Source organism: Salvelinus fontinalis, chromosome 20 (assembly GCF_029448725.1).
Source record: "Salvelinus fontinalis isolate EN_2023a chromosome 20, ASM2944872v1, whole genome shotgun sequence".
Lineage (NCBI taxonomy): Eukaryota > Metazoa > Chordata > Actinopteri > Salmoniformes > Salmonidae > Salvelinus > Salvelinus fontinalis.
Genome location: NC_074684.1, coordinates 1,213,102 through 1,238,615, shown reverse-complemented (window position 1 = coordinate 1,238,615; position 25,514 = coordinate 1,213,102). Strand labels below are relative to the sequence as shown.

Below are 25,514 nucleotides of genomic sequence, written 5' to 3'. Positions count from 1 at the left end.
AAATTTACAATGTGCAGGGATACTGGAGTATTTGAGGTAGATACAGTATGTACATGTAGGCAGGGATTAGAAGAAAGTGTGCGTGCCTGCGCGTGTGTGGTTGAGATAGTGATATCCTGAAGTGATTTTGTTTTTCAGAGATCTGCTACATGACCTGGAGAAATGTAATTCAGACCCTGTGGCCATCGCAGAGTGCTTTGTATCAAAGGTACGATACTCTCTCTTTCTCTATTCCTCTTTCTCTCTATCTCTCGCACACCTTCTTTAACAGCCGGTTGGGAACCAATAAAAACTCCAAGCGTGCACATACACACACTGTCCGTGTCCGAATACTACATACTTAAACTGCATACTCATTTCGGAATTTGATCTATCCACGTTTCCCGTGTCCCATGATGCCTTGTGGGAATTATGGGTGTTATTTCCGGTTTGAAGTAAACAAACGTTTTCTTCATTCATTCATTCATGAAGAGCTTGCCAAACTAATAATGATGTGGGAACACAATGGTGGATGGATATCAAAAAGGGTAGTATTAGCCTACCTTTACCCTACGCAAATGATAGTTGGGAAGATGACGTGAAGAAGTGGCCTCGTATCACGTACGATAGCATATTTACTTACTTTGTTGAATCCGTAGCTTGCGATGGTAAAGGCGATGAGCAACTTTAAAAGTTTGGAGGCGTACCAATACCTACACAGTAACAAAGTTGTTCGGGTGTTATTGAAGGATGTTGGAGACGACCTTGTCTACCTAAAAGCAGACATGGAGCCGAGTCAGAGCCTGCACGCATCTCATCACAAGGCCTGGGTACTAGCATCAACGACAGGTGTCATACAGACAGCGGGTTGCTCATGTATTGCAGTGCCAGGATGCTCTTGTAGTCATGCTGCAGCAATTCTGTGGAAGGTCAGTAAAGTAACGACCAAAAATTACCAGAAAGTGCAGGACAACGGGTACTCCAGGAGAGGTTTGGGAAACACTGGGTTAGATAATAACAAAAAATATTTTCTTCAATGTGGGTTGAGAGTGCAGTCAGGCAGGGCAAAACAGGAATGGCATGCAATGATGTGCAAAGGAAGTGGAGCTCAGATGTGAGTTAGAATGTAGGGCTGAGGAAGACGAAACACATACATTTTAAACACCACAGACCCCACCACACATATTCAGGCCAATCAACGTCATCACAGGACGATTCCACAACCTCCCCCTGACTTTTTAGGAACCATGCAGAGTTCACAAGCCACATCAACTCGGAAATGGCTCCACTATTTCGGCTCCAGACAAATGGTCTTCTTCAGCTAATTTACAGAGCAAATGTAGACAGCAGCAGCAAGGCAGACCCAAGTCAACATGATTCAGCCCACACGAACACACTGTGTCACACTGAACACAGCACAACACTTACCTGTAGGAAGTGCACATTGTTTTATGAGGCCTACATCAAATTATCCCCCATACAAGCAGCTACATTGATGGAAGAAACCAAGATCCAAAGTACTTCACAACTATGGCATGATGCTAGGAAGCTGCATCTAACAGCCAGCACAGTGAAATGAGTCCCAAAACGAAACACCACAGATCCCAAAAAATTTGTAAATGAGCATTTGTACCCAACCTTCACTGGCAATACAGCAACAAAGCATGGCAAAGACAATTAGGTCAATGTCATCACACTCCTGGAGAGCAGAGGGCATGTTGTGGGGAACAGAGGCCTGGTGGTGCACCCTGACCATCCTTGGTTGGGAGCCAGCCCAGATGGGATCCTTGATGCAACACAGCTCCTTGAGATCAAGTGCCCCTTCAAGAGTTCCACCTCAAATTTCTGAGTTCGCCAAATGGTGACATCAAAAGCTTGGATGATGGACAGTACCTATTCGTCCCAATGGAAAAGATGGGTACTACCTTCTGTTGGGTACATTTATTTTCCAGAAAATAGATTATTAGCTGTATTATTACAAGTATTGACCATTGTATTGTAATTGTGTGGCAATGTGCTTTCTTATTCCTTCTTTCAGACACAAGTCAATCAACCACATGTATTTATAAAGCCCTTCTTACATCAGCTGATGTCAAAAAGTGCTGTACAGAAACCCAGCCTAAAACCCCAAACAGCAAGCAATGCAGGTGTAGAAGCACGGTGGCTAGGAAAAACTCCCTAGAAAGGCCAGAACCTAGGAAGAAACCTAGAGAGGAACCAGGCTATGAGGGGTGGCCAGTCCTTTTCTGGCTGTGCCGGGTAGGGATTATAACAGAACATTGCCAAGATGTTCAAATGTACATAGATGACCAGCAGGGTCAAATAATAATAATCAGTGGTTGTCGAGGGTGCAACAGGTCAGCACCTCAGGAGTAAATGTCAGTTGACTTTTCATAACCGATCATTCAGAGTTAGAGACAGCAGGTGCGGTAGAGAGAGAGTCCAAAACAGCAGGTCCGGAACATGGTAGCACGTCCAGTGAACAGGTCAAGGTTCCATAGCCGCAGGCAGAACAGTTGAAACTGGAGCAGCAGCATGACCAGGTGGTCTGGGGACAGCAAGGAGTCATCGTGCCAGGTAGTCCTGAGGCATGGTCCTAGGGCTCAGGTCCTCCGAGAGAGAGAAAGAAAGAGAGAGACAAAGAGAGAGAATTAGAGAGAGCGTACTTAAATTCACACAGGACACCGGATCAGACAGGAGAAATACTCCAGATATAACAGACTGAACCTAGCCCCCCGACAAACTACTGCAGCATAAATACTGTGACCATGATGGGCCTGGGCCTACAGAGCTCCAAGCTGGTCGTCTGGACACCAAGCAAGCACATAGAAGTGGACATTCCATTTGATAAAGACTACACAGATGCACATGTGCAACAGCCGCAGAAGTTCTCCTTTTTACACATGCTACCTAAGTTGGCTGATGATTTGGCTGACAAGAAGATACACCTATGATATACCTACACAAACACAGTGTAATGATCTCTCAGCAGTTTATTTTTCATCGGACAAAGTCAGTTTTTCATAGGACAGAACCAGTTAAGACACTAACAGCTTACAGACAGTAGGCAATTAAGGTCACAGTTTATATTGTTGTTTTTAATAACCTGCCCAGGGACTGCGGTTGAAAATTAGCCAGCTGGCTAAAATCGGCACTTTTACTGAAACGTTGATTAATGTGCACTGTCCCTGTAAAAATAAAATAAACTCAAACAGTTATGAAAACTTAGGACACTAAAGATGCCTTTCTAGTGACTCTGAAAAACACCAAAAGAATGATGCCCAGGGTCCCTGCTCATCTGTGTGAACGTGCCTTAGGCATGCTGCAAAGAGGCATGAGGACTGCAGATGTGGCCAGGGCAATGAATTGCAATGTCCGTACAGTGAGACGCCTAAGAATGCGCTACAGGGAGACAGGACGGACAGCCTCATCATCCTCACAGTGGCAGACCACGTGTAACAACACCTGCACAGGATCGGTACATCCGAACATCACACCTGCGGGACAGGTACAGGATGGCAACAACTGCTCGAGTTATACCAGCAACGCACAATCCCTCTGTCAGTGCTCAGACTGTCCGCAATAGGCTGAGAGAGGCTGGACTGAGGGCTTGTAGGCCTGTTGTAAGGCAGGTCCTCACCAGCCCATAGGCAACCAACCCACCGTCGCTGGACCTGACAGGACTGGCAAAAAGTGCTCTTCAGTGACGAGTCACGGTTTTTGTCTAACCATGGGTGATGGTTGGATTTGCGTTTATTGTCGAGGGAATGAGCGTTACACCGAGGCCTGTACTCTGGAGCGGGATCGATTTGGAGGTGGAGGGTCCATCATGGTCTGGGGCAGTGTGTCACAGCATCATTGGACTGAGTTTGTCGTCATTGCAAGCAATCTCAACGCTGTGCGTTACATGGAAGACATCTTCCTCCTTCATGTGGTACCCTTCCTGCAGGCTCATCCTGACATGAGCCTCCAGCATGACAATGCCACCAGCCATACTGCTCGTTCTGTGTGTGATTTCCTGCAAGACAGGAATGTCAGTGTTCTGCCATGGCTTGCGAAGAGCCCGGATCTCGTCTGGGACCTGTTGGATCGAGGGTGAGGGCTAGGGCCAAACCCCCCCCCCCCAGAAATGTTCGGGAATTGGCAGGTGCCTTGGTGGAAGAGTGGGGTAACATCTCACAGCAAGAACTGCCAAATTTGATGCAGTCCATGAGGAGGCGATGCACTGCAACACCAGATACTGACTGTTACTTTTGATTTTGACCCCCCCTTTGTTCAGGGACACATTATTCAATTTCTGTTAGTCACATGTCTGTGGAACTTGTTCAGTTTATGTCTCAGTTGTTGAATCTTGTTATGTTCATACAAATATTTACACATGTTAAGTTTGCTGAAAATGAACACATTTGACAGTGAGAGGACGTTTCTTTTTTTGCTGACTTTAGTTTCATAAATGCGTCAAGTGCAGCGTCTGGTTGCCCCTCATTACACACCACAGACCAGCAAATATTCTTTACATCATCAACATATGACTCACTACAAAACTTATTGTATGACCTCTTATACACTATTGTTGGAGCTTAAGCACAGTGAGAGAATCTGGCCATACATTTTAATTCACGGGCAATAAAGATAAAATATCAGGTAAAAAAACCTAGGTGTTATTTTAGATTCTGAACTCAATTTCGAATCACACATTAGAAATGTGACCAAAATAGCTTTTTACCACCATTTCCCTCTCAGGCTGATACAAAGAGACTCATCCATGCTTTTATTGCAAGCAGGCTTGACTACTGAAATGCTCTCTTATCTGGTCTACCCAAGAAAGCTATTGGTCAACTGAAAAACATACAGAATGCTGCAGCACGGGTACTGACCAAGACCGGAGAGCACACATTACACCGTTTTTAAGGTCTCTGCAATGGCTGCCTGTGAGTTTTAGAATACATTTTAAGATTCTTCTATTGGTTTTTAAATCAATCCACGACTGCGCACCTCAATACATGTCAGACATGCTTTTAAGTTATGTACCCAGTATGTCCCTCAGGTCCTCTAGCACTGGCATTTTAGCTATCCCAAAGGCCTATGACCAAGAGGCATGGAGAGGCAGACTTTAGTTATAATGCCCCCAGCCTCTGGAATAGCCTGCCAGAGAACCTGAGGGGGGCCAAAACTGTGGACATTATTAAAAGTGATCTTAAAACCTTTAGCTTTGCTATTCCTTCTGGTATTTTTTAGTCATTCAGTTTGTATTGTTATTCTTCTGTTTTTTATCCTCTGATGAAGTAAATATTTGTTTTTATTTCACTTGTTTTTATTAGTTGTTTTCCTGTAAAGCACATTGTGTTGCATTCCATGTCTGAAATGCGCTTCATAAATAAAGCTTGATTTTATTTCAAAACCCTGTTTTTCACAATTTACTGCTTTTCCCACGGGGAACCTCCAGGCTGTGTGTGTGTGTGTTCGCACATACACTTGTACAGCATGTACAGTACTAGTCAAAAGTTTGGACATTACTCATTCAAGGGTTTTTCTTTATTTTACTATTTTCTACATTGTAGAATACTAGTGAAGACATAAACTATGAAATAACACATATGGAATCATGTACTAACCAAAAAAGTAGCCACCCTTTTGACTTGATGACAGCTTTGCAGACTCTTGGCATTCTCTCAACCAGCTTCACCATATATGTTATTTCATAGTTTCGATGTCTTCACTATTATTCTACAATGTAGAAAATAGTAAAAATTAAGAAAAACCCTTGAATGAGTAGAGGTGTCCCAACTTTTGACTGCTACTGCATGTATGGTATGATGTGTGCTTGTGAGTAATTTTTTGGTAGAGTGTGTACAGTACATGTGTGTGTTTGTACAGTATGAGTGTGCAAAGCTACAGAACAGGACAGCTCCCCATCATCTTTCCCCGTCTGTTTAAGATGCTGTTTCCTGTTATAACTGTCCACTTCCTGTCTTTGGCCTAACCCAGAGTATTTATAGACACATTATGAACACAATCAGGACCAGAGCTATTATCAGTTACTCAACTCCAAATCATTTGATTTGATGTGTTTGCCTCGGCAGCAAGGATAGGGGGATGAGTAAGGAAGAAGGGTATGGAGATGGACATGAGTGGGGAGAGAGATAAGAACGATAGAGGGCTAGTGCAGAATGTGAGACAAGGAGGTATGGAAAAATGGAAAGATAAGTAAATGTCCAAGAAGGGAGACACTGAGCGAAAGACAGGGAACAGGAGAGACAGTCAGCGAGATTGAGGTAGAGAAAATGGAATAGAATGAGAGTAAGGGAGGAGGAGAACAAGGTTCATTCCAGCTTTGATAAGTCATGTTGCCTCTGTGTTTGTAATGCATGGATGCATGAGAGATGGAAACTGACAAATTAAAGGGGCAGGGATGGAACAAGGGGGCTTTTAATCACAGCACCTACAGCAGGGCTCTCCAAGCCTATTCCTGGAGAGCTACCGTCCTGTAGGTTTTCGATCCAACCCTAATCTAGCGCACCTGATTCTAATAAATAGCTGGTTGTTAAACTCCACCAGGTTAGTTACAACTGTGGTTGGACTGAAAACCTACAGGAGTGTAGCTCTCCAGGAAGAGAGTTGAGGAGCCCTGGCCTACAGAATAGTGCTCAACAGAGCCTTTAATAAGACATGGATACTGGTAATCATAATAATAAGGTTAACTTTCATTCTCTAACTTAAAACTAAAGAGAGAGGCCTCCTTATTCCCTGTTTCTAGCTCAGTAAGCATTGCTCAGGAACGCTTTACCACTGACTCATCCAAAGTGACCACCCCTCTTCCCCTTGATACAGACACACTAATCCATTCACTGTAAATGTAAACTCACTCTCACTTTCACGTTCACAAACATTTTACAAGGTCTTTAAAATTCTCTAGTCAAAGAGGAATGTTGGTTGATTCATGAGAAGATAGATTCTCTGCTACTGGTATGAATGCTTGCAAGGACTAATGCTAATGTAACACGAATGTAATTTTTTTATCTTTCTTTTCCAGAGTCAAGAGTTCCACATTTACACTCAGTACTGCACCAACTACCCAAGGTAAGAAACCCCAACTATGGCTGCATTAACCACAAATAGTTTGCCCCCCTTTTATTGTGTCTTTGTGCGTGTACGTTTGTGCGTGTTTGAAAGTCTAATATGAAGTATGAATGTATGTAAAAGCATTTACATTGTTACCTTATGTGATCTGGGTGTGCATACAGGTGAATCTCACCTTCACGTTCTTGATTCCCAGAGTGTCATATAGCTCTGTATTGTCTGTATAGAGCTACAATACCTCAGCCTTTCTCTCTCTGTGTAGCCTTGATATACAGCCCAACCCAACAGGAGTCCAACTCTATGCCACACTGACAGTTAATGCCCCAAGGTCTCTCTATTGCTTTCTCTACCTCCCTCCCTCTTTCTTTTTTCTTTTATATGGAGCATATTGACGGAGTTACAGCCCCTACTCTGACAGATGGGTATTATACCCATCATCTTATCATACTCAGCGACTTTAATGTTTTATTTCACCTTGTGTAAACAACCTGTTGTTATAGGAAACCGTGTGTGTGTGTGCGTGCTTGTGTCTGGGGCCCAAAAACATGAGGCAATTCTTCACAATGAAACCTAATGAGGGCTGTGTGTTTCACAATGGTTGTGACGCACTAAAAACAGCAAACCTGAAATTATCGATGATGATTAATAGGGTAGTTACAGATAGTGTGTGTGTGTGTGTCCACATTACAGTGCAGTTCCACACAGGCCTCACATTGTTCTCTCTACGAAACCCAAACTGAGAGCTCAGAATGACTGAGATACAGCAGCCTTGGTTCCTATTCTAAATGTGCGTGCGTGCGTGCGTGCATGCGTGCGTGCATGCATGCGTGCCGGTCGTGTGCGACCTTGGCTAGGGTCACCAGCTGTGTGAGGGGGTGGTTGAGGGTCTCAAAAATCCTTACAAGAGCCCATTCATACACACACTCAAATATATTCCTATTTGGCCTTTCCTTTTTCTGTAGGTCACAGCATAGAAAGTCCATGGGCCTTGAGCTGACCTTGCTCCGTCCTCTCAGACAGGACTGTGTGCGCATGTGATCAGTCACTCTGTCTTTTAATTGGTCTACAATATCTGTCATTGTTTCCTAGGATTAATATCAGGTTTTATTTTTCCTTCTCTCCCTTCCCCTTTCCCTCTGCAGGTCAGTGGCTGTGTTGACTGAGTGTATGAGGAATAAGGCATTGGCCAAGTTTTTCCGGGAACGTCAGGAATCTTTGAGACACTCCCTGCCTTTGGGCTCCTACCTGCTCAAGCCAGTGCAGAGGATCCTCAAGTACCACTTACTGCTACACGTTAGTAATACATCTATACACACTCAATGACACCTACCTCACACAAGCAAAGCCCCACATACTGTGCATTCGAAAACTATTCACACCCCTTGAGTTTTTCCACGATTTGTTACATTACAGCCTCATTCAAAAATGGATTAAAGACAAACACATCCTCATCAATCTACACACAATACCCCATAACAAAAAAGCTAAAACAGGTTTTTAGACATTTTAGCAAGTGTATTACAAATAAAAAACAGATATACCTTGTTTACATAAGTATTCAGATCTTGCTATGAGACTCGAAATATAGCTCAGGTGTATCCATTGATCACGTTTTTCTACAACTTGATTGGAGTCCACCTGTGGTAAATTCAATTGATTGGACATGATTTGGAAAGGCACACACCTGTCTATATTAGGTCCCACACTTGACACTATATCTGAGCAAAAACCAAGCCATGAGGTCGAAGGAATTGTCGCTAGAGCTACGAAACAGGTTTGTGTCGAGGCACAGATCTGCGGAAGTGTACCAAAAAAATTCTGCAGCATTGAAGGTTCCCAAGAACACAGTGGCCTCCATCATTCTTACATGGAAGAAGTTGGGAACCATCAAGACTCTTCCTAGAGCGAGTCACTGGGCCAAACTGAGCAATGGGGGGAGAAGGGCTTTGGTCAGAGAGGTGACCAAGAACCTGATGGTCACTCTGACAGAGCTCCAGAGTTCCTCTGTGGAGATGGGAGAACCTTCCAGACGGACAACCATCTCTGCAGGACTCTACCAATCAGGCCTTTATGCTAGAGTGGCCAGACAGAAGCTACTCCTCAGTAAAAGGCACATAACAGCCTGCTTGGAGTTTGCCAAAAGGCACCTAAAGGACTCTCCAGCCATGAGAAACAAGATTCTCTGATCTGATGAAACCAAGATTGAACTCTTTGGCTTGAATGCCAAGCGACACGTCTGGAGGAAACCTGGCACCATTCCTACGGTGAAGCATGGTGTTGGCAGCATCATGCCTTGGGGATGTTTTTCAGTTGCATGGAATGGTAGACTAATCAGGATTGAGGGAAAGATGAACGGAGAAAAGTACAGAGAGATCCTTGTTTAAAACCTGCTATAGAGCGCTCAGGACCTCAGACTGAATGTCCTCGAGTGGCCCAGCCAGAGCCCAGACTTGAACCCGATCGAACATCTCTGAAATAGCTGTGCAGTGACGCTCCCCATCCAACCTGACAGAGTTTGAGAGGCTCTGCAGAGAAGAATGGGAGAAACTCCCCAAATATAGGTGGTCCAAGCTTGTAGCATCATAGCCAAGAAGACTCGAGGCTGTAATCACTGCCAAACGGGTCAGAATACTTACGTGAATGTGATATTTCACATTTTTTTAAATCTTTTTTTTTCTAAAAACCAGTTATTGCTTTGTCATTATGTGGTATTGTGTGTAGATTTATTTTTTTTAATTTTTTTTACGATTTTCGAATGATGCTGTAATGTAAGAAAATGTGGAAAAATTCAAGGGGTTTGAATACTTTTTGAATGCGCTGTACTTCTAACACACACTGTAAGCCTAACCACACAGAACTGCATCCAAAACTTGCATTTTTGTGTGTACAGTTAGCTCTAATGGACTGTATGTACAGTTAGCCACCAGTCTATTTTTGAACTAGCTAACTCTATTGCCAAGAAAAACCAGGCAAACATTGCTGGCTATTACAGAAACAGATGGTACCCAGTCTAACGTACATCTAGCCGATTACATTACCCACTCTAACCCCGGGTGTATTTCCTGCCCCCTGTAGGAGATAGCCAACCACCTGGAGAAGGACACAGAGACGTATGAGGTGGTGCAGGAGGCCATAGACACCATGCAGAGAGTAGCCTGGCACATCAACGACATGAAAAGGAAACATGAACACGCTGTCAGGTTGCAGGTAAATTAACCTGTCTAGGATGAGGGTGCCGCTAGCGGCACTCCCCCCCCACCCCCACTGAAAAGGCAGAGCCGCGAAATTAAAAAAAAATATTTTTTAAAAATATTTAACTTTCACACATTAAAGTCCAATACAGCTAATGAAAGACACAGATCTTGTGAATCCAGCCAACATGTCCGATTTTTAAAATGTTTTACAGGGAAGACACAATATGTAAAGATGTACATCTATTACCTAAAAACACATTAGCATAATCCACCATCTTTTATTTGTCCACCAACACCAGTAGCTATCACCAATTCGGCTAAACTAAGATATTTATAGCCCCTAACCAAGAAAAAAACTCATCAGATGACAGTCTGATAACATATTTATGGTATGGGATAGGTTTTGTTAGAAAAATGTGCATATTTCAGGTAGATGGCATAGGTTACAATTGCACCCACCGTCACAAATGGACTAGAATAACTACATAGAGCAACGTGTTTACCTACTTACTAATCATCAAACATTTCGTAAAAATACACAGCATACACTAATCGAAAGACACAGATCCTGTGAATACAGACAATATTTCAGATTTTCTAAGTGTCTTACAGCGAAAACACAATAAATCGTTATATTAGCATAGCACATAGCACATAGCAGCCCAGCATTGATTCTAGCCAAAGTGAGCGATAAAATTCAACATCGCCAAAAGATATTAATTTTTTCACTAGCCTTCTCAGAATTCTTCCGATGACACTCCTGTAACATCACATTACAACATGCATATACAGTTTGATCGAAAATGTTTATATTTAGCCACCAAAATCATGGTTAGACAATGTGAAATGTAGCTCAGTTGGTCAGAAAATGTCCTTGCGCCACTTAGACAGTGATCTACTCTTATACATAAATACTCATAAACGTGACTAAAAAATATAGGGTGGACAGGGATTGATAGACAATTTAATTCTTAATACAATTGCGGAATTACATTTTTTAATTTATCCTTACTTTTCAATACAGTTTGCGCCAAGCGAAGCTACGTCAAAAAACATGGCGTCCTAAGCCACTAAAATGTTTCGACAGAAACACGATTTATCATAATAAAAATGTCCTACCTTGAGCTGTTCTTCCATCAGTATCTTGGGCAAAGGATCCTTTCTTGGGAGTAAACGTCTTTTGGTGGAAAGCTGTCCTTTTGCATTTGGAAATGCCAACTGCGTTCGGGATGAACTGAAAAGCGTGCCCAACTATTCACATCGTTTCAAAAATAAATGTCCCAAAATCGCACTAAACGGATATAAATTGCTATAAAACGCTTTAAATTAACTACCTTATGATGTTTGTAACTCCTATAACGAGTGAAAAGATTACCGGAGAAATATAACAGGCTAAACTAACGCTTGGAACAGGAGCGGGTCGGTGTCCAGCACGCGCGTTACGCAGCAAGGAAAGACTTGCTAGCTACAGGGTTTTTTGATTTATAGGGCCTGTGAACGCGCAATCGACCCCATTGGAATCGTCATCACGTAAAGGCATCCAGGGGAAGACGTAAGAAGTGTCCGTATAGTCATAGCAATAACAGTGCCTTTTTAACTGACTTCAGAACAGTGGCCAACATTTCTCAAATCTGACTCCATGTCAGGGAAATTGCTGTAGAATGGGCTCTGTTCCACTTAGAGACAAAATTTCAACTCCTATAGAAACTATAGACTGTTTTCTATCCAATAATAATAATAATATGCATGTTGTACGATCAAGGATTTTGTGGGAAGCCGTTTCAAAAATTACCCAATTAGCATAAATAGTCTAAACAGCGCCCCCATCCCCAACAGGTTAAATTAACTACCTTATGATGTTTTTAACTCCTATAACGAGTGAAAAGATGACCGGAGAAATATAACAGGCTAAACTAACGCTTGGAACAGGAGCGGGTCGGTGTCCAGCACGCGCGTTACGCACCAAGGAAAGACTTGCTAGCTACAGGGTTTTTTGATTTATAGGGCCTGTGAACGCGCAATCGACCCCATTGGAATCGTCATCACGTAAAGGCATCCAGGGGAAGACGTAAGAAGTGTCCGTATAGTCATAGCAATATCAGTGCCGTTTTAACTGACTTCAGAACAGTGGCCAACATTTCTGAAATCGGAATCCATGTCAGGGAAATTGCTGTAGAATGGGCTCTGTTCCACTTAGAGACAAAATTTCAACTCCTATAGAAACTATAGACTGTTTTCTATCCAATAATAATAATAATATGCATATTGTACGATCAAGGATTTTGTGGGAAGCCGTTTCAAAAATTACCCAATTAGCATAAATAGTCTAAACAGCGCCCCCATCCCCAACAGGTTAATTCTAGCCAAAGTGAGCGATAACGTCAACATCGCCAAAAGACATTAATTTTTTCACTAACCTTCTCAGAATTCTTCAGATGACACCCCTGTAACATCACATTACAACATGCATATACAGTTTGTTCGAAAATGTGCATATTTAGCCACCAAAATCATGGTTAGACAATGGGGAAAGTAGCCCAGCTGGTGAGAAAATGTCCGTGCGCCATATTAGACAGTGATCTACTCTTATACATAAATACTCATAAACGTGACTAAAAAATATAGGGTGGACATCGATTGATAGACAATTTAATTCTTAATACAATTGCGGAATTACATTTTTTAAATTATCCTTACTTTTCAATACAGTTTGCGCCAAGCGAAGCTACGTCAAAAAACATGGCGTCCTAAGCCACTAACATTTTTCGACAGAAACACGATTTATCATAATAAAAATGTCCTACTTTGAGCTGTTCTTCCATCAGTATCTTGGGCAAAGGATCCTTTCTTGGGTCTAATCGTCTTTTGGTGGAAAGCTGTCCTCTTGCCATGTGGAAATGCCAACTGCGTTCAGCATGAACTGGAAGCGTGCCCGGCGATTCACAGCGTTTCAGAAATAAATGTCCCAAAATCGCACTAAACGGATATAAAATGCTATAAAACGCTTTAAATTAACTACCTTATGATGTTTTTAACTCCTATAACGAGTCTTAACATGACCGGAGAAAGATTACTCCCAACACTAATGCTTGGAACAGGTGCGGGTCGGTGTCCTCCACGCGCGTGACGCACCAAGAAAAGACTTGCTAGCTACAGGGTTTTTTAATTTATAGTGCCTGTGAACGCGCAATCGACCCCATTCAAATCGTCATCACGTAAAGGCATCCAGGGGAAGACGTAAGCAGTGTCCGTATACTCATAGCAATAACAGTGGCCTTTTAACTGACTCCAGATCAGGGGCCAAAATTTCTGAAATCTGACTCCATGTCAGGGAAATTGCTGTAGAATGGGTTCTGTTCCACTTAGAGACAAAATTTCAACTCCTATAGAAACTATAGACTGTTTTCTATCCAATAATAATAATAATATGCATATTGTACGATCAAGAATTTTGTGGGAAGCCGTTTCAAAAATTACACGATTAGCATAAATAGTAACAACAGCGCCCCCAGCCTCAACAGGTTAACACTTCCAAATGAACATGCTTAAACATGTAAACAGGTACATAGGCACACATGCTCACACACATCTGCATATGCAGGTGTGTGTGAGCCCACATACAGGACTTGGGTTTTGTCCTCAGATCCTCCCATCGTGCCCCTAGCCTTCGCCAGTCTAGTTTGCATCCCAAATGTCCCCCCTATTCCCTACATAGTGCACTACTTTTCATCAGAGCCCTATGGGTCCCAGTCAAAGTAGTACACTGTATAGGGAATAGGGTGCCATTTGGGACGCTTATTTGGTTTCAGTCTCATCTGCAATACATTGTTTTCCAGGGCTTTTCCAGGGCTTTTCCAATGATGGCCTTGCATAACACAGTAGGCAGAAAAAAGGGAAAGTGTAGCTTTAATCTATGGGGAGGGAGGATGATCAGATGGTCAGATGAGTGAAAGAATGTGTGTGGAAGTATTTCGTCAGGATCTGTTAAAGAGTGCTTAGTTGACCTGTCTAAATCTCTCTGTCCTTTTTTCTCTCGCTCCTCTCCTTCCTCTCTTCTCTCGTTTGGCTCTTCTCTCCTCCTTCTCTTCTGTCCTTTCTTGTTTTCTCACTTATTTCACGTACCTTTCTCTGATCCTATTCCGCTCTCTCTATCCCTCTCTTACTCACTCTCCCCCTCGCCTCCTCCTCCCTCTCTATCCCTGTCCCTCTCTCTTTTATTCACTCTAACCCCTCTTCTTCTCCACCCTCTCTATCCCTGTCCCTCTCCTTTTCATTCACTCTAACCCCTCTCCTCCTCCTCCACCCTATATCTCCCTCCCTCTCTCAGGAAATCCAGAGTCTGCTGACCAACTGGAAGGGGCCTGATCTGATTGGCTACGGGGAGCTGGTTCTGGAGGGGACGTTCCGTCTGCAACGAGCCAAGAATGAGCGCACGCTCTTCCTGTTCGACAAACTGCTGCTGGTCACCAAGAAACGTGAGGAGGCCTACACCTACAAGGCCCACATCCTGGTTAGTGACGACACTAACCCTAAAATATCTCCCAAAACTATCTCCCAAAAGGTGTACCATAATAGAAAGACATCCATCATACTAGCCATGTCTCTATGTCATTATAGTGTTGCAACCTGATGTTGGTGGAAGTCATTCCGAAAGAGCCACTCAGCTTCAGTGTGTTCCACTACAAGAACCCCAAACTACAGCACACCGTACAGGTAACGCAAAACTCCACCCCACTACTAGAGCATATTCCACAGGCGATTGTACAGCATAGAGTACAAGTAAATTGTACTATATCACTTGTGCCCTGCCAAGCCCACCACTCCACCACTCCAGACTTGTTCAATTCTTTAGGGTGGATAAGAAGGGTTTGTCATTTCTCAACGTGAGTGTTTGGGTACTCACTTCAAACAATTCCATAATCTGTTTTACGTAACAAACACATAGAGGAGTAGAAGGTCAGAATCCACTGTTGTTATGGGTTTGTGATAATCGTCTTATACACCGTTTAAAGTCTCTCCCTTAATCTGTCTTTCTTCTTCTCTCCTCTCTGTTGTGTTGTCTTCTGCCCCCAGGCCAAATCCCAGCAGGACAAACGCATGTGGATCCTGCATCTGAAGAGACTCATACTTGAAAACCACCCGGCTAAAATTCCAGCCAAGGTGAGACACGGAGCAAGCAATGTGTGTGCTCACTTACGACATAAACACAACACTGAGTGGGAGGGAGTGGAATGGTCTCTCTTTCTCTCTCTCTCTTTCTCAATCCCCCCTCTCTCGCTTACTTCCTTTCTCCTCCTCTCTCGCTATCGCTCTCCACTCTCTTCCTTCAGTCTTGGCTCCGGTGCAAATTGAAAATTATGCTTTTGTCCGGAGGAAATTGTTGAGAGTGTTCATTGTAATTACAATAAAATTATCTCTTGTTAAACTTGATATTGTAAAGTAGTCCTGTTCTGTTTGGTGAAGACTACTGTCTGGCGCCATCTGGTGTCTGGAAGCCCCATATATCAACCTCAAGTATAGGATTACCGAACTCTGTAATATAGAGCTCACTTTAATAAAGGAACATTTAAAAAATATTCAACTTTATATTCATCATCTCCAGCACCACCCCAACATCAAAATATGTGAAAATTGAATGACTATACAGTACCAGTCAAAAGTTTGGACACATCTACTCAAGGGTTTTTCTTTATTTGTACTATTTTCTTTATTGTACAATAATAGTGAAGACATCAAAACTATTAAATAACGCATATGGAATCATGTAGTAAACAAAAAAGTCTTTTAAAAAATCTAAATATATTTAATATTTGAGATTCTTCAAAGTAGCCACCCTTTGCCTAAATAACAGCTTTGTACACGCTTGGCATTCTCTCAACCAGCTTAATCTGGTCTGCTTCTCTAACAGTCTTGAAGGACTTCCCACATATGCTGAGCACTTGCTGGCTGCTTTTCCCTAACTCTGTGGTCCAACTCATCCCAAACCATCTTAATTGGGTTGAGGTCGGGTGATTGTGGAGGCCAGGTCATCTGATGCAGCACACCATCACTGTCCTTATTGGTCATATAGCCCTTACACAGCCTGGAGATGTTTTGGATCATTGTCCTGTTGAAAAACAATGATAGTCTCACTAAGCGCAAACCAGATAGGATGGCGTATCGCTGCAGCATTCTGTGGTAGCCATGCTGGTTAAGTGTGACTTGAATTCGGAATAAATCCCCAAGTGTCATCAGCAAAGCACCCCCATACCATCACACCTCCTCCGCCATGCTTCACGGCGGGATCCACACATGCGGAGATCATGTTTAATGGCCCAAACAAGTCTCTTCTTATTATTGGTGTCCTTCAGTGGTGGTTTTCTTTGCAGCAATTCAACCATGAAGGCCTGATTCACGTAGTCTCCTCTGAACAGTTGATGTTGAGATGTGTCTGTTACTTGAACTCAGTGAAGCATTTATTTGGGCTGCAATCTGAGGTGCAGTTAACTCTAATGAACTTTTCCTCTGCAGCAGAGGTAAGTCTGGGTCTTCCTTTCCTGTGGCGGTCCTCATGAGAGCCAGTTTCATCATAGCGCTGGATGGTTTTTGTAACTGCACTTGAAGAAACTTTCAAAGTTCTTGACATTTTCCTCATTGACTGACCTTCATGTCTTAAAGGACTGATGGACTGTCATTTCTCTTTACTTATTTGAGCTGTTCTTGCCATAATATGGACTTGGTCATTTACCAAATAGGGCTGTCTTCTGTAAACCTTGTCACAACCGATTGGCTCAAATGCATTAAGAATGAAAGAAATTGCACAACGTTTAACAATGCACACCTGTTAATTGAAATTAATTCCAGGTGACTACCTCATGAAGCTTCTTGAGAAAATGCCAAGAATGTGCAAAGCTGTCATCAAGGCAAAGGGTGGCTACTTTGAATAATCTCAAATATATATATTTTTTGTTTGTTTAACACTTTTTTGGTTAGTACATGATTCCATATGTGTTATTTCATATTTTTGATGTCTTCACTATTGTTCTACAATGTAGAAAATAGTCAAATAAAAACCCTTGAATGAATGGGTGTTTCAAGTTTGACTGGTACTGTAAGGTTTGTAGTAAAAAAGATACAGGAGGATAATTGTTTCCAATGACATTATCGGTGTGCATTGTGTGATTTTAACAAGTTATGAGTTGGCATTGCCTACTAATTGCCTACTAATTGGTTGATGTCATTGGAAACACTTATCATCTTTCTTTTTTACTAGAAAACATAGAAATGCACAATTTTCACATATGTTGATGTTGGGGTGTTGCTTGAGATGATGAATATGAAGTAGACCATTTTTGAAATTTCCCTTTAATGTAGGGATCATCAACTAGATGCAGCTGCTGAATAATTTTTTTCTTGAGCGGATGATTATGGTGCCGGAACATAATTACAAATCATTTGTAGACTGCAAATTGATCGCAAGAAGCCCTAACATATATAATTGATATATGATCACATGCGTCTGTTTATCATGCGTGGGAATAGATTTCCAAAAAATATATATTTTGGAGCGGATTTCCTGGTGTTTTTAGTTTTTTATATCCATCAATGATTTTATATTTTTCATAAAAATATGAATTTTTGCTCAGAAAACTTGGGTATCCAAACAAAACTACCGGTGTGCCTCCAGTTGTGGAAATCTGCCTTAATGGTTGTTGTTTGTTTTAGTTTTATTCTCTTGATTTTCAGGCCAAGCAGGCCATTTTGGAGATGGATGCTATGCGTAAGTATCCATTTGATATTGATTGAAGCCTCTTGTGACTATTATAAGATCATTACGTTCATGGGTGTTTATTTGAGTGTCTGTAACATTCCCTCTCCCCTGTTCTCTCCAGACCACCCAGGGTTCCAATACAGTCCCGACAGGAACAAGAGGAGCCCCCACACCAAGGAGGGCCCCTCCCCTCGACGGGTCCGCAGGAAGTCAGGTAAGGAACACAGGAAGTACAGGGACAGGAAGAAGGAGAAGGCGCTGTAAATTATTTGGTGCTGATTCCAGTAGACTGGGCCTGTTTCTCTGCCTCTATGACTGACATGTCCTGTCCAATCTGTCTCTCCTCAGAGCCGCTGTCCAAGTTACTGAAGAACGCTAAACATGGTGCCAAGGAAGATGTCTCAAAGGTGAGCTTAACCCAGTCATTTACGTATATGAATGGTGACACAATGCTACAGTTAGAAACAGTGTTATATCTCCATAATAGACTAATGGTTTCAGCTAGTTTGAGGTGTTATTTGCAATGGTTCCTATACCACTCACCTAACTTTCACTCAAGGACACATTTAACACTCCCTGCCTTATCACTCTCTCTCTGTAGCGGACAAGTCTGGGTGCCACCCTGCTCTCCCCTGTGTCCCAGCTGGCTCTGGGCACTATTGGCCACAGCCGCAGCCTGGTCAACCAATCACAGAAGTCCCTGGACCCAGGTGACCATTTTGACCATAGCGACAGAGAGAATGGGGAGGAGCCACATCAGCAGGACGCCGATGATGAGGATGACAGCAGCCTGGTGAGTCTCTCCTACGTACCCACAATACACCAGTTTGACAATTTAACCTCTTATCAGATTTGCTTGATTTGATTTCCAACCCTAGCCCCTTTGCAGGTATAAAGGAATTAGATAGGTAAAGGTATGCTCATTACATGATTTTCTAACCATGTGTTGCAGGGTGGAGAAAAGAGGCTGCGAGTCCCAGGACAGTCTAGCAGGGAGAGGTTGATCCAACAGGCGTCTATAGACAGCAGCATCAACCAATGGAAGACCTTCAACATGAGTGCCTCAGACCTACAGGTGACTGACCTTAACACTGTGATGAGAATGACTAGTAGAAATAATTGTGTACTGCACTTGTAACTTTAATTTAATAAAGTTCTGTGTTTGATCTCAGAAATAGACTTTCACCACACTCGTTGGTTAGCAGAGCAAGCTAGTCCATCTACATTTGCAGATTTACAAAATAATTTAATCTCCTTCTATCCAGAGGGCTAAGGAACGTCACCACCTTCCTCTCCTCAGGGCGCCCTGTGTGACAGATGAACCTCCGGAACCCCACATCCCCTCCATGCTGGTCCCAGACGGTGACCCCCAGACGGTGGGGAACATCTGGGCGGATCACCGCGTCCGCAGAGCCATGTTCCCCACCCGCCAGCGCACCATGAACCCCGATGAGGAGGACGAGGACATCTACCAGATGTTTGTCCCCACCGAGCCCGGCGAGCCAGAACCAGAACCACCTCCTGTTAGGTCAGAGGTCACGTCATCTCCCAACAGGACCCAGGGACGACCCTGCAGCTGGCATGTGGAGCAGGTGCCCATAGTGCAGATCGACCCCATGTCCACCGGGGACAGCAGAGTGCTGCGGAGAGCAAGCAGCGTGGGGGAGAAACAGACTGGCTCCCGACAGAGCCCCCCTGATCAGGATGACAACCAGCAAGAGATGATCCACACCGAATCCTCCAGCAATGACATCTCGGGTTCGTCGTCAGCCGAGCACCTGACGATAGATGACATTGAAAATGTTTATGACAACATCAGCTACGAGGACCTGAAGAGCATGGGGCTGATCAAGAGGGAGCAGGAGGGTCGGGGGGTCCAGCGAGAGGGCCCTAGAGACACACAAGGCCCTGGGGCCCTAAACACCGGGGTGACAGGGGGTATTACAGAGACTCTTATCGAGCCAGACAGCAATAACCACTCCTCCATTGCCCAGGAGCTGAAGATCGTGGAGGAGAAGATATATGACACTATCTGCTTCAGGGAGCCCCCAGCGAAGGGTGACAGGGACGGGGACAGAAAGGCACAGGAGAGGGACAGTCTTTTGCAGTCTGCCTCTGAGACTGACCTGATGGGCTGTGAGAGACTTGGGGGCTTCGTGTATGAGGAAAGCCTCCATTTTGGGGAGGACGAAGGGATGGAGGATAACTCTCATCTCGTCCACGGCAACTCTGAACCGGACTACTCCTCCTCATCTGCCTCGAAAACATTCTCCCAACATTCCAGCACCGGCGACCGGATGTCGGAGCAGGTGGACGAGATCTGGAACGATTTGGAAAACTACATCAAGAAGAACGAGAAGAAAGTGGAACGCCTTCCCGCCGCATTTCCCATGAGCACCAGCGAGGCCACCAAGACCTCATCTGTCAAGAGCAGCACCAAAAAGAACAACCCACATATAGCCAGACCACAAACATGCAGCCCCCCTACCAAGAGCCCCCTAGCCGGCCATCCCAACCCTCCCACTGTGACCCCACCTCACCAATTCACCATCCCCATCCTCAACATCCCAGAGCTGCTCAGAGAGGGTACCTTTGAAGACGAGGACCATTACCCCTTTCACTCTGCCCTCACTCCCCCGTCCCTCCCCCTGCCGGCCATTCCGGACCCTGCCCCTCCCGGGACAGTCAAGAGCATCCGTAACAAACTGGCTGGGACTGGGAGCTTCCATCTGGAGGATGATGATGAGCTGAGGGAGCTGCCCCAACAGCACCCCAGCCAAAGGGAACCCTCCATCAGGGACTTCCACAGCCTGTTCCCTGGGGAGCTGGGTTTGGACTACCCCTTGGCTTCCTCCTCTCTCCTTCTGGGTGACTCAGTGGACAGCTTCTCCCAGGAGCTCATGGACAAGACCAAGAACCGTGTGTTCCTGATGGCTCGCCAGTACAGCCAGAAGATCAAGAAGGCCAACCAGCTGCTCCGCATGAAGAGCATGGACCCCGGCGACATGTCAGGGGGACGCAACAGGGAAGAGAAGAAGCAGCAGAAAGACCTGGAAAAGAAGCAGAATGACCTGGCAGCCATTTTGGAGGAGAAGAAGCAAGGCGGTGCTGCCATAGGTAACATAAACAAAATCAGTAGTTGCTTATACCTTAGTCATGATGTGTACAGCTAACTAGTGTATTCTTTTTTTATGTCACTCATTGTCCCCTTCTTCCTCTTTGTCTCCTTCTCCCTCTCATTCTCCTTCTCTCTCTCTCTTTCTCTCTGTCTCAGGCGCGCGGATAGCCGAGTACTCCCAGCTGTATGACCAGGTGATGTTTAAAGACCCTCCAGATCAGGGCTCCAGCAGCCTGGGCCCTTCTGGCTCGCACTATTCCTACCCAGCGCTACCCTCTTCCCAATCCCTGCCTGAGACCTGCTCCTCCCTGGGGCTGGAAGATGACTGGCTCCACTCTACCTACAGCAACGGGGAGCTGACCAGCTTTGTGTCAGAGATGCTGTCCTCCACCCCCCAGAGCAAGCTCACCCCTGCCTGCTCCGTCCCAACCCTAAAGACCCTACCTCCCTCTCCGGAGACCTCACCCACCCAGCGATGCAGTTCTTGTGTCTCCGCCCCCAGCGAGAAGGAGGAGCATGTGTACAGTTATATTAAACGACAGACCTCCTTTAACTCCCCCTCATCTTCCTCCTCCTCCTCTAAACCACCTCCTTACAGCCGCTGCCAGTCTATCTGCTCACTGGGTGACCTACAGGAGAAGGAGAATGACCGTGTCGGGTCCAACCGTAGTCCGACTACAGTCCAGAGATCCTTAGAGAGACTCCATGGCCCCAGCAGTCTGGTCCGGGCCAGTCGGCAGAGCAGCCTCCCGGAGCAGTCCAGTTTCGGTCATGGTCACTCTGACCTCACCCTCCAGGACAGTCAGCAGGTGGTGGTCCTGAACCACACCTCTGCACTGAGCATGCTCACAGCCACACAGAACTACATGGCCAACTTCAAAGACAATGGCGACGATGACGATGACGATTATGTAGAGATCCGCTCTGAGAACGAGAGCGAGCGGGATCAGGACTGCTCCAGGCAGTGTATCACCGGTGGTGGTGGTGGTGGTGGTGGTAGTAGCTCCAAGGGACCAGCCCAGAGCCAAATCCAGAGTCTGCCCTGCACTCCGGTAAGGTCCTCCTGTGGGCTGATGGACCGGGAGTGTCTGCAGGAGTACCTGCGGGCGGAGCAGCAGACACAGCAGAACCAGTCCAACATCATCCAATCACTCAGAGAGAAGTTCCAATGCCTCAGCTCCAGTAGCTTCGCTTGAGTCGCCTTGACTACCCTTAACACACCACCATATAAACACACTAGTGCATGTAGCACAAGCAGGTCTGTAGCTTTGCCATTCTCATCATGACAACAAATAACTCTCAGTATACACAAAAGACAACAAAGGACATGATTTCCTTCTACACACAACACTTCTAGAGTTATTATGACAAGGAATGACACACTAAATGCTCAATTCAGCACACTAATGTACACACATATTACACACTACACACAACAAAGGTCTATAGCTTTGTCAGTGTCTTCAGGACAACATGAAAATAGATATATACATCTTAGCCTCACAGTTATATTTCACATACGTGCAATACTGCAGCTTCACCAAAGTCACATGGTCAAAGTTCAATATGTCACAAAACAACATGCCAAATACTGCATCTGAGTAGTCATGGCAAAATACAGTACAGGAACATACTAGTACTGCAGAGGCACACCACCACCACAGCACTTCCTTACAGTCTTCCATGTCAAGTAGATTGACATTCATATTTATTTTAGATAAGTTGAAAAAGAACTATGAAAGTTATCATTCTAGCAAACTGTAGATGATATTACTGAGTCCAACAGGGTGTGGTAAGGGGCTCAGAGTGCATGGGCTTAAGGTTCAAAGGGAAGCATACAGGTTATATTCTATAGATGTTGGAAATGATGATGCCATATACTGTACAGATCCATTAATTCTAACCCTTTCCCCCTGACATCCCAAAAATGTAATTTGGTAGCCTGCTGTAGACTGCTAGCATCTCTTGATGAGGAAATGGCACTGGCTGAATTGGGGTTATGTTGCTGTAATACGCTGTTTTAAACACCAGTTCATTCTAGTAAACAAGCCCCTTATCAAGGTTTCAACCTTTGAGTATCGGAAAATCTCTTCCTTTTAAAACGTTGTTTTGTTTATTTAACTTCCTATAGCTGAGCTTACCCGTTATCAAAGGGATGATTCTATATGACAAAACGTCAGTGATAGTGTTTTAACTGTGTATAATACAGTATAAACCAATTTAACAATCTGAACAAGCAGCTTAATGTATTAGCAATTAGCTCAGGATTACAGGCTAGGTATGGACAGTTTATCAGCAATAATATATGTCTTTTTTTAAATAGGATCCAAATGCCTTTTTAAGCTTGGAGCCTCCACACATACTGTTCATTAAGATGAGTTGACCTATATTTTACTTTGGACTATGGTGACGTCAAGCAGCAGATAGCCTATACCAGTATTCCTATAATGATTCGGTTTTCTCAACCTGCTTTGTCATAACCACGGGATCATGCTTTAAACAGAATAATCTTAGAATAAAGAGAAAGGTATGTTGATATTTCAAAGATTTTCAATAAACAGCGATAGGAGTTATCTATCTATTTTCAATCTGTGTGTCTGAAAATTGTATTAATTATATATTAGTCCTTTGCGTACACTATGTAGGTTAAGTGGCATAATGCATCCCAAGAACCTAAAATATTATTTTATCTTATTAGTAAAACAAAACATTGTTTTTAGGAGGGACCATGGAGGACAGAGTGGGGTGTGTTTGACCTAGACATCACTTCACAGTTTCAGTAGTGAGGATACATGTTTGAACTCATCAATGTGTCCCACTTACAATATCTCATTTATCTACAAAAAAAATCCCTATTCTTGACCCCACACATTGCTGTTGAATTAGAATATTATTGACCAAAGTTTGTAAATTAGAATAAAATGTATTTATTAAAACTTTGCCTTCTTGATGAATTCTGAGACACTTTGGATACAATTTGGTTAATTTGTTTACTGTGAACGTTACAAAAATGTTTAGTTTTACTTTATACACTGTTTGATTATATTTTCTTATCAAAATAATAAATGAAAAGTTGGAATGCACAATACCATAGCAACATTAATGTATCCAAAACAACTTAAAAATATGAAGTATGATTTTTTTGTTCATGGTACATTTTGTTTCTTGTGTTTCACTGGTAGGTATTGTCAAACAAAATTGAAATTGAATTTACTCTTGCACTTTTTCTTTCTTTTTGTAACATTTGATTTGTGAACACTTTGTAAAGATGTACATTTTAGGAAAGTTATTATTGTATGCAATATAATGCTTTAGTGTTTAAGTTAAGTGTACTGTAATTTGTTTAACTGCCTAGTTACCATTTCTCAAGAAAATAAATGTATCTGAGACAATAAAGAAAATACATACTTAAACATTTTTTGGAGGAGTTATTAACGTTTTTGTTAAACACTGACACTTGTAAGCTACCCATGACTGAAAAACATGATGGATAAATCCATACACAAGAATGCATGAAAGCTATTCAGAGAAGAGGTTTGACCCGGCCCTGAACAGACTCAAGACCAATCAGACCTTACCCGAATGGACCCAATTATTATTATTTTTTTTATGGGGATCCGGACCTGAACCTGAATGGACCCGAGGACAACTTGACCTAGACCCAACTCGTACCCAAACAGGTCCGGTTCTAGACCAAACCCAATTGGGCATGAGTGACAAAATAATGTATTAGCCAAGTTGCTCTTCTGGTTAACAAATGGGTCTATCTGTTGGCTAGGCCTTCTATAAGTCAATAAATTCACCTTATTAGCCATGGTCGGGTCCATTTGGGTCCACTCGGTTCTACCAGCTGAAGTTCTATAGACCTGAAATCTGATGTCAATCAAACAAGACCCAACTCCGACACAGACCTAAGGGATAAGTTAGAATTTCAGATCCGAACCCGACATGCGTATTTCTCCAAAGCTCAGTTGTCCTGAGTGTGCACAACACTGCCAGGACCAAGGATCAAGGGAGACACTCAAGTGTTTTAATACTATATTTCTTGACACACTGATGAAAATTGTCATGGCCTCTAAACCTTCAAGCTGCATACTGGACCCTGTTCCAACTAAACTACTGAAAGAGCTGCTTCCTGCGCTTGGCCCTCCTATGTTGAATATAATAAACGGCTCCCTATACACTGAACGTGTAACAAACTCACTAAAAGTGGCAGTAATAAAGCCTCTCTTGAAAAAGCCAAACCTTGACTCAGAAAATATAAAAAACTATCAGCCTGTATCAAATCTCCCATTACTCTCAAAACATTTTTAAAAAGCTGTTTGCGCAGCAACTCACTGCCTTCCTGAAGACAAACAATGTATACGAAACGCTTCAGTCTGGTTTTAGACCC

General features: G+C 43.6%; 1 protein-coding gene across 2 annotated transcripts in view; it reads left to right on the top strand.

Annotated features, from left to right (window-relative positions):
* Nucleotides 1-24,534, top strand: part of LOC129817139 (pleckstrin homology domain-containing family G member 1-like) — a 115,467-nt gene extending 90,933 nt beyond the window's left edge. For both annotated transcript variants that reach the window (XM_055872073.1, XM_055872072.1), the window contains exons 4-17: nt 139-208; nt 7,013-7,059; nt 8,202-8,352; nt 10,135-10,266; nt 14,581-14,763; nt 14,871-14,966; nt 15,327-15,413; nt 17,979-18,012; nt 18,125-18,217; nt 18,352-18,410; nt 18,605-18,796; nt 18,956-19,078; nt 19,269-21,120; nt 21,278-24,534. In XM_055872073.1, coding sequence (XP_055728048.1) covers nt 139-208; nt 7,013-7,059; nt 8,202-8,352; nt 10,135-10,266; nt 14,581-14,763; nt 14,871-14,966; nt 15,327-15,413; nt 17,979-18,012; nt 18,125-18,217; nt 18,352-18,410; nt 18,605-18,796; nt 18,956-19,078; nt 19,269-21,120; nt 21,278-22,317 — 4,159 coding nt within the window. In that variant the 3' untranslated portion in view covers nt 22,318-24,534. The remainder of the gene's footprint in view (nt 1-138; nt 209-7,012; nt 7,060-8,201; nt 8,353-10,134; nt 10,267-14,580; nt 14,764-14,870; nt 14,967-15,326; nt 15,414-17,978; nt 18,013-18,124; nt 18,218-18,351; nt 18,411-18,604; nt 18,797-18,955; nt 19,079-19,268; nt 21,121-21,277) is intronic.
* Nucleotides 24,535-25,514: the final 980 nt, after the last annotated feature.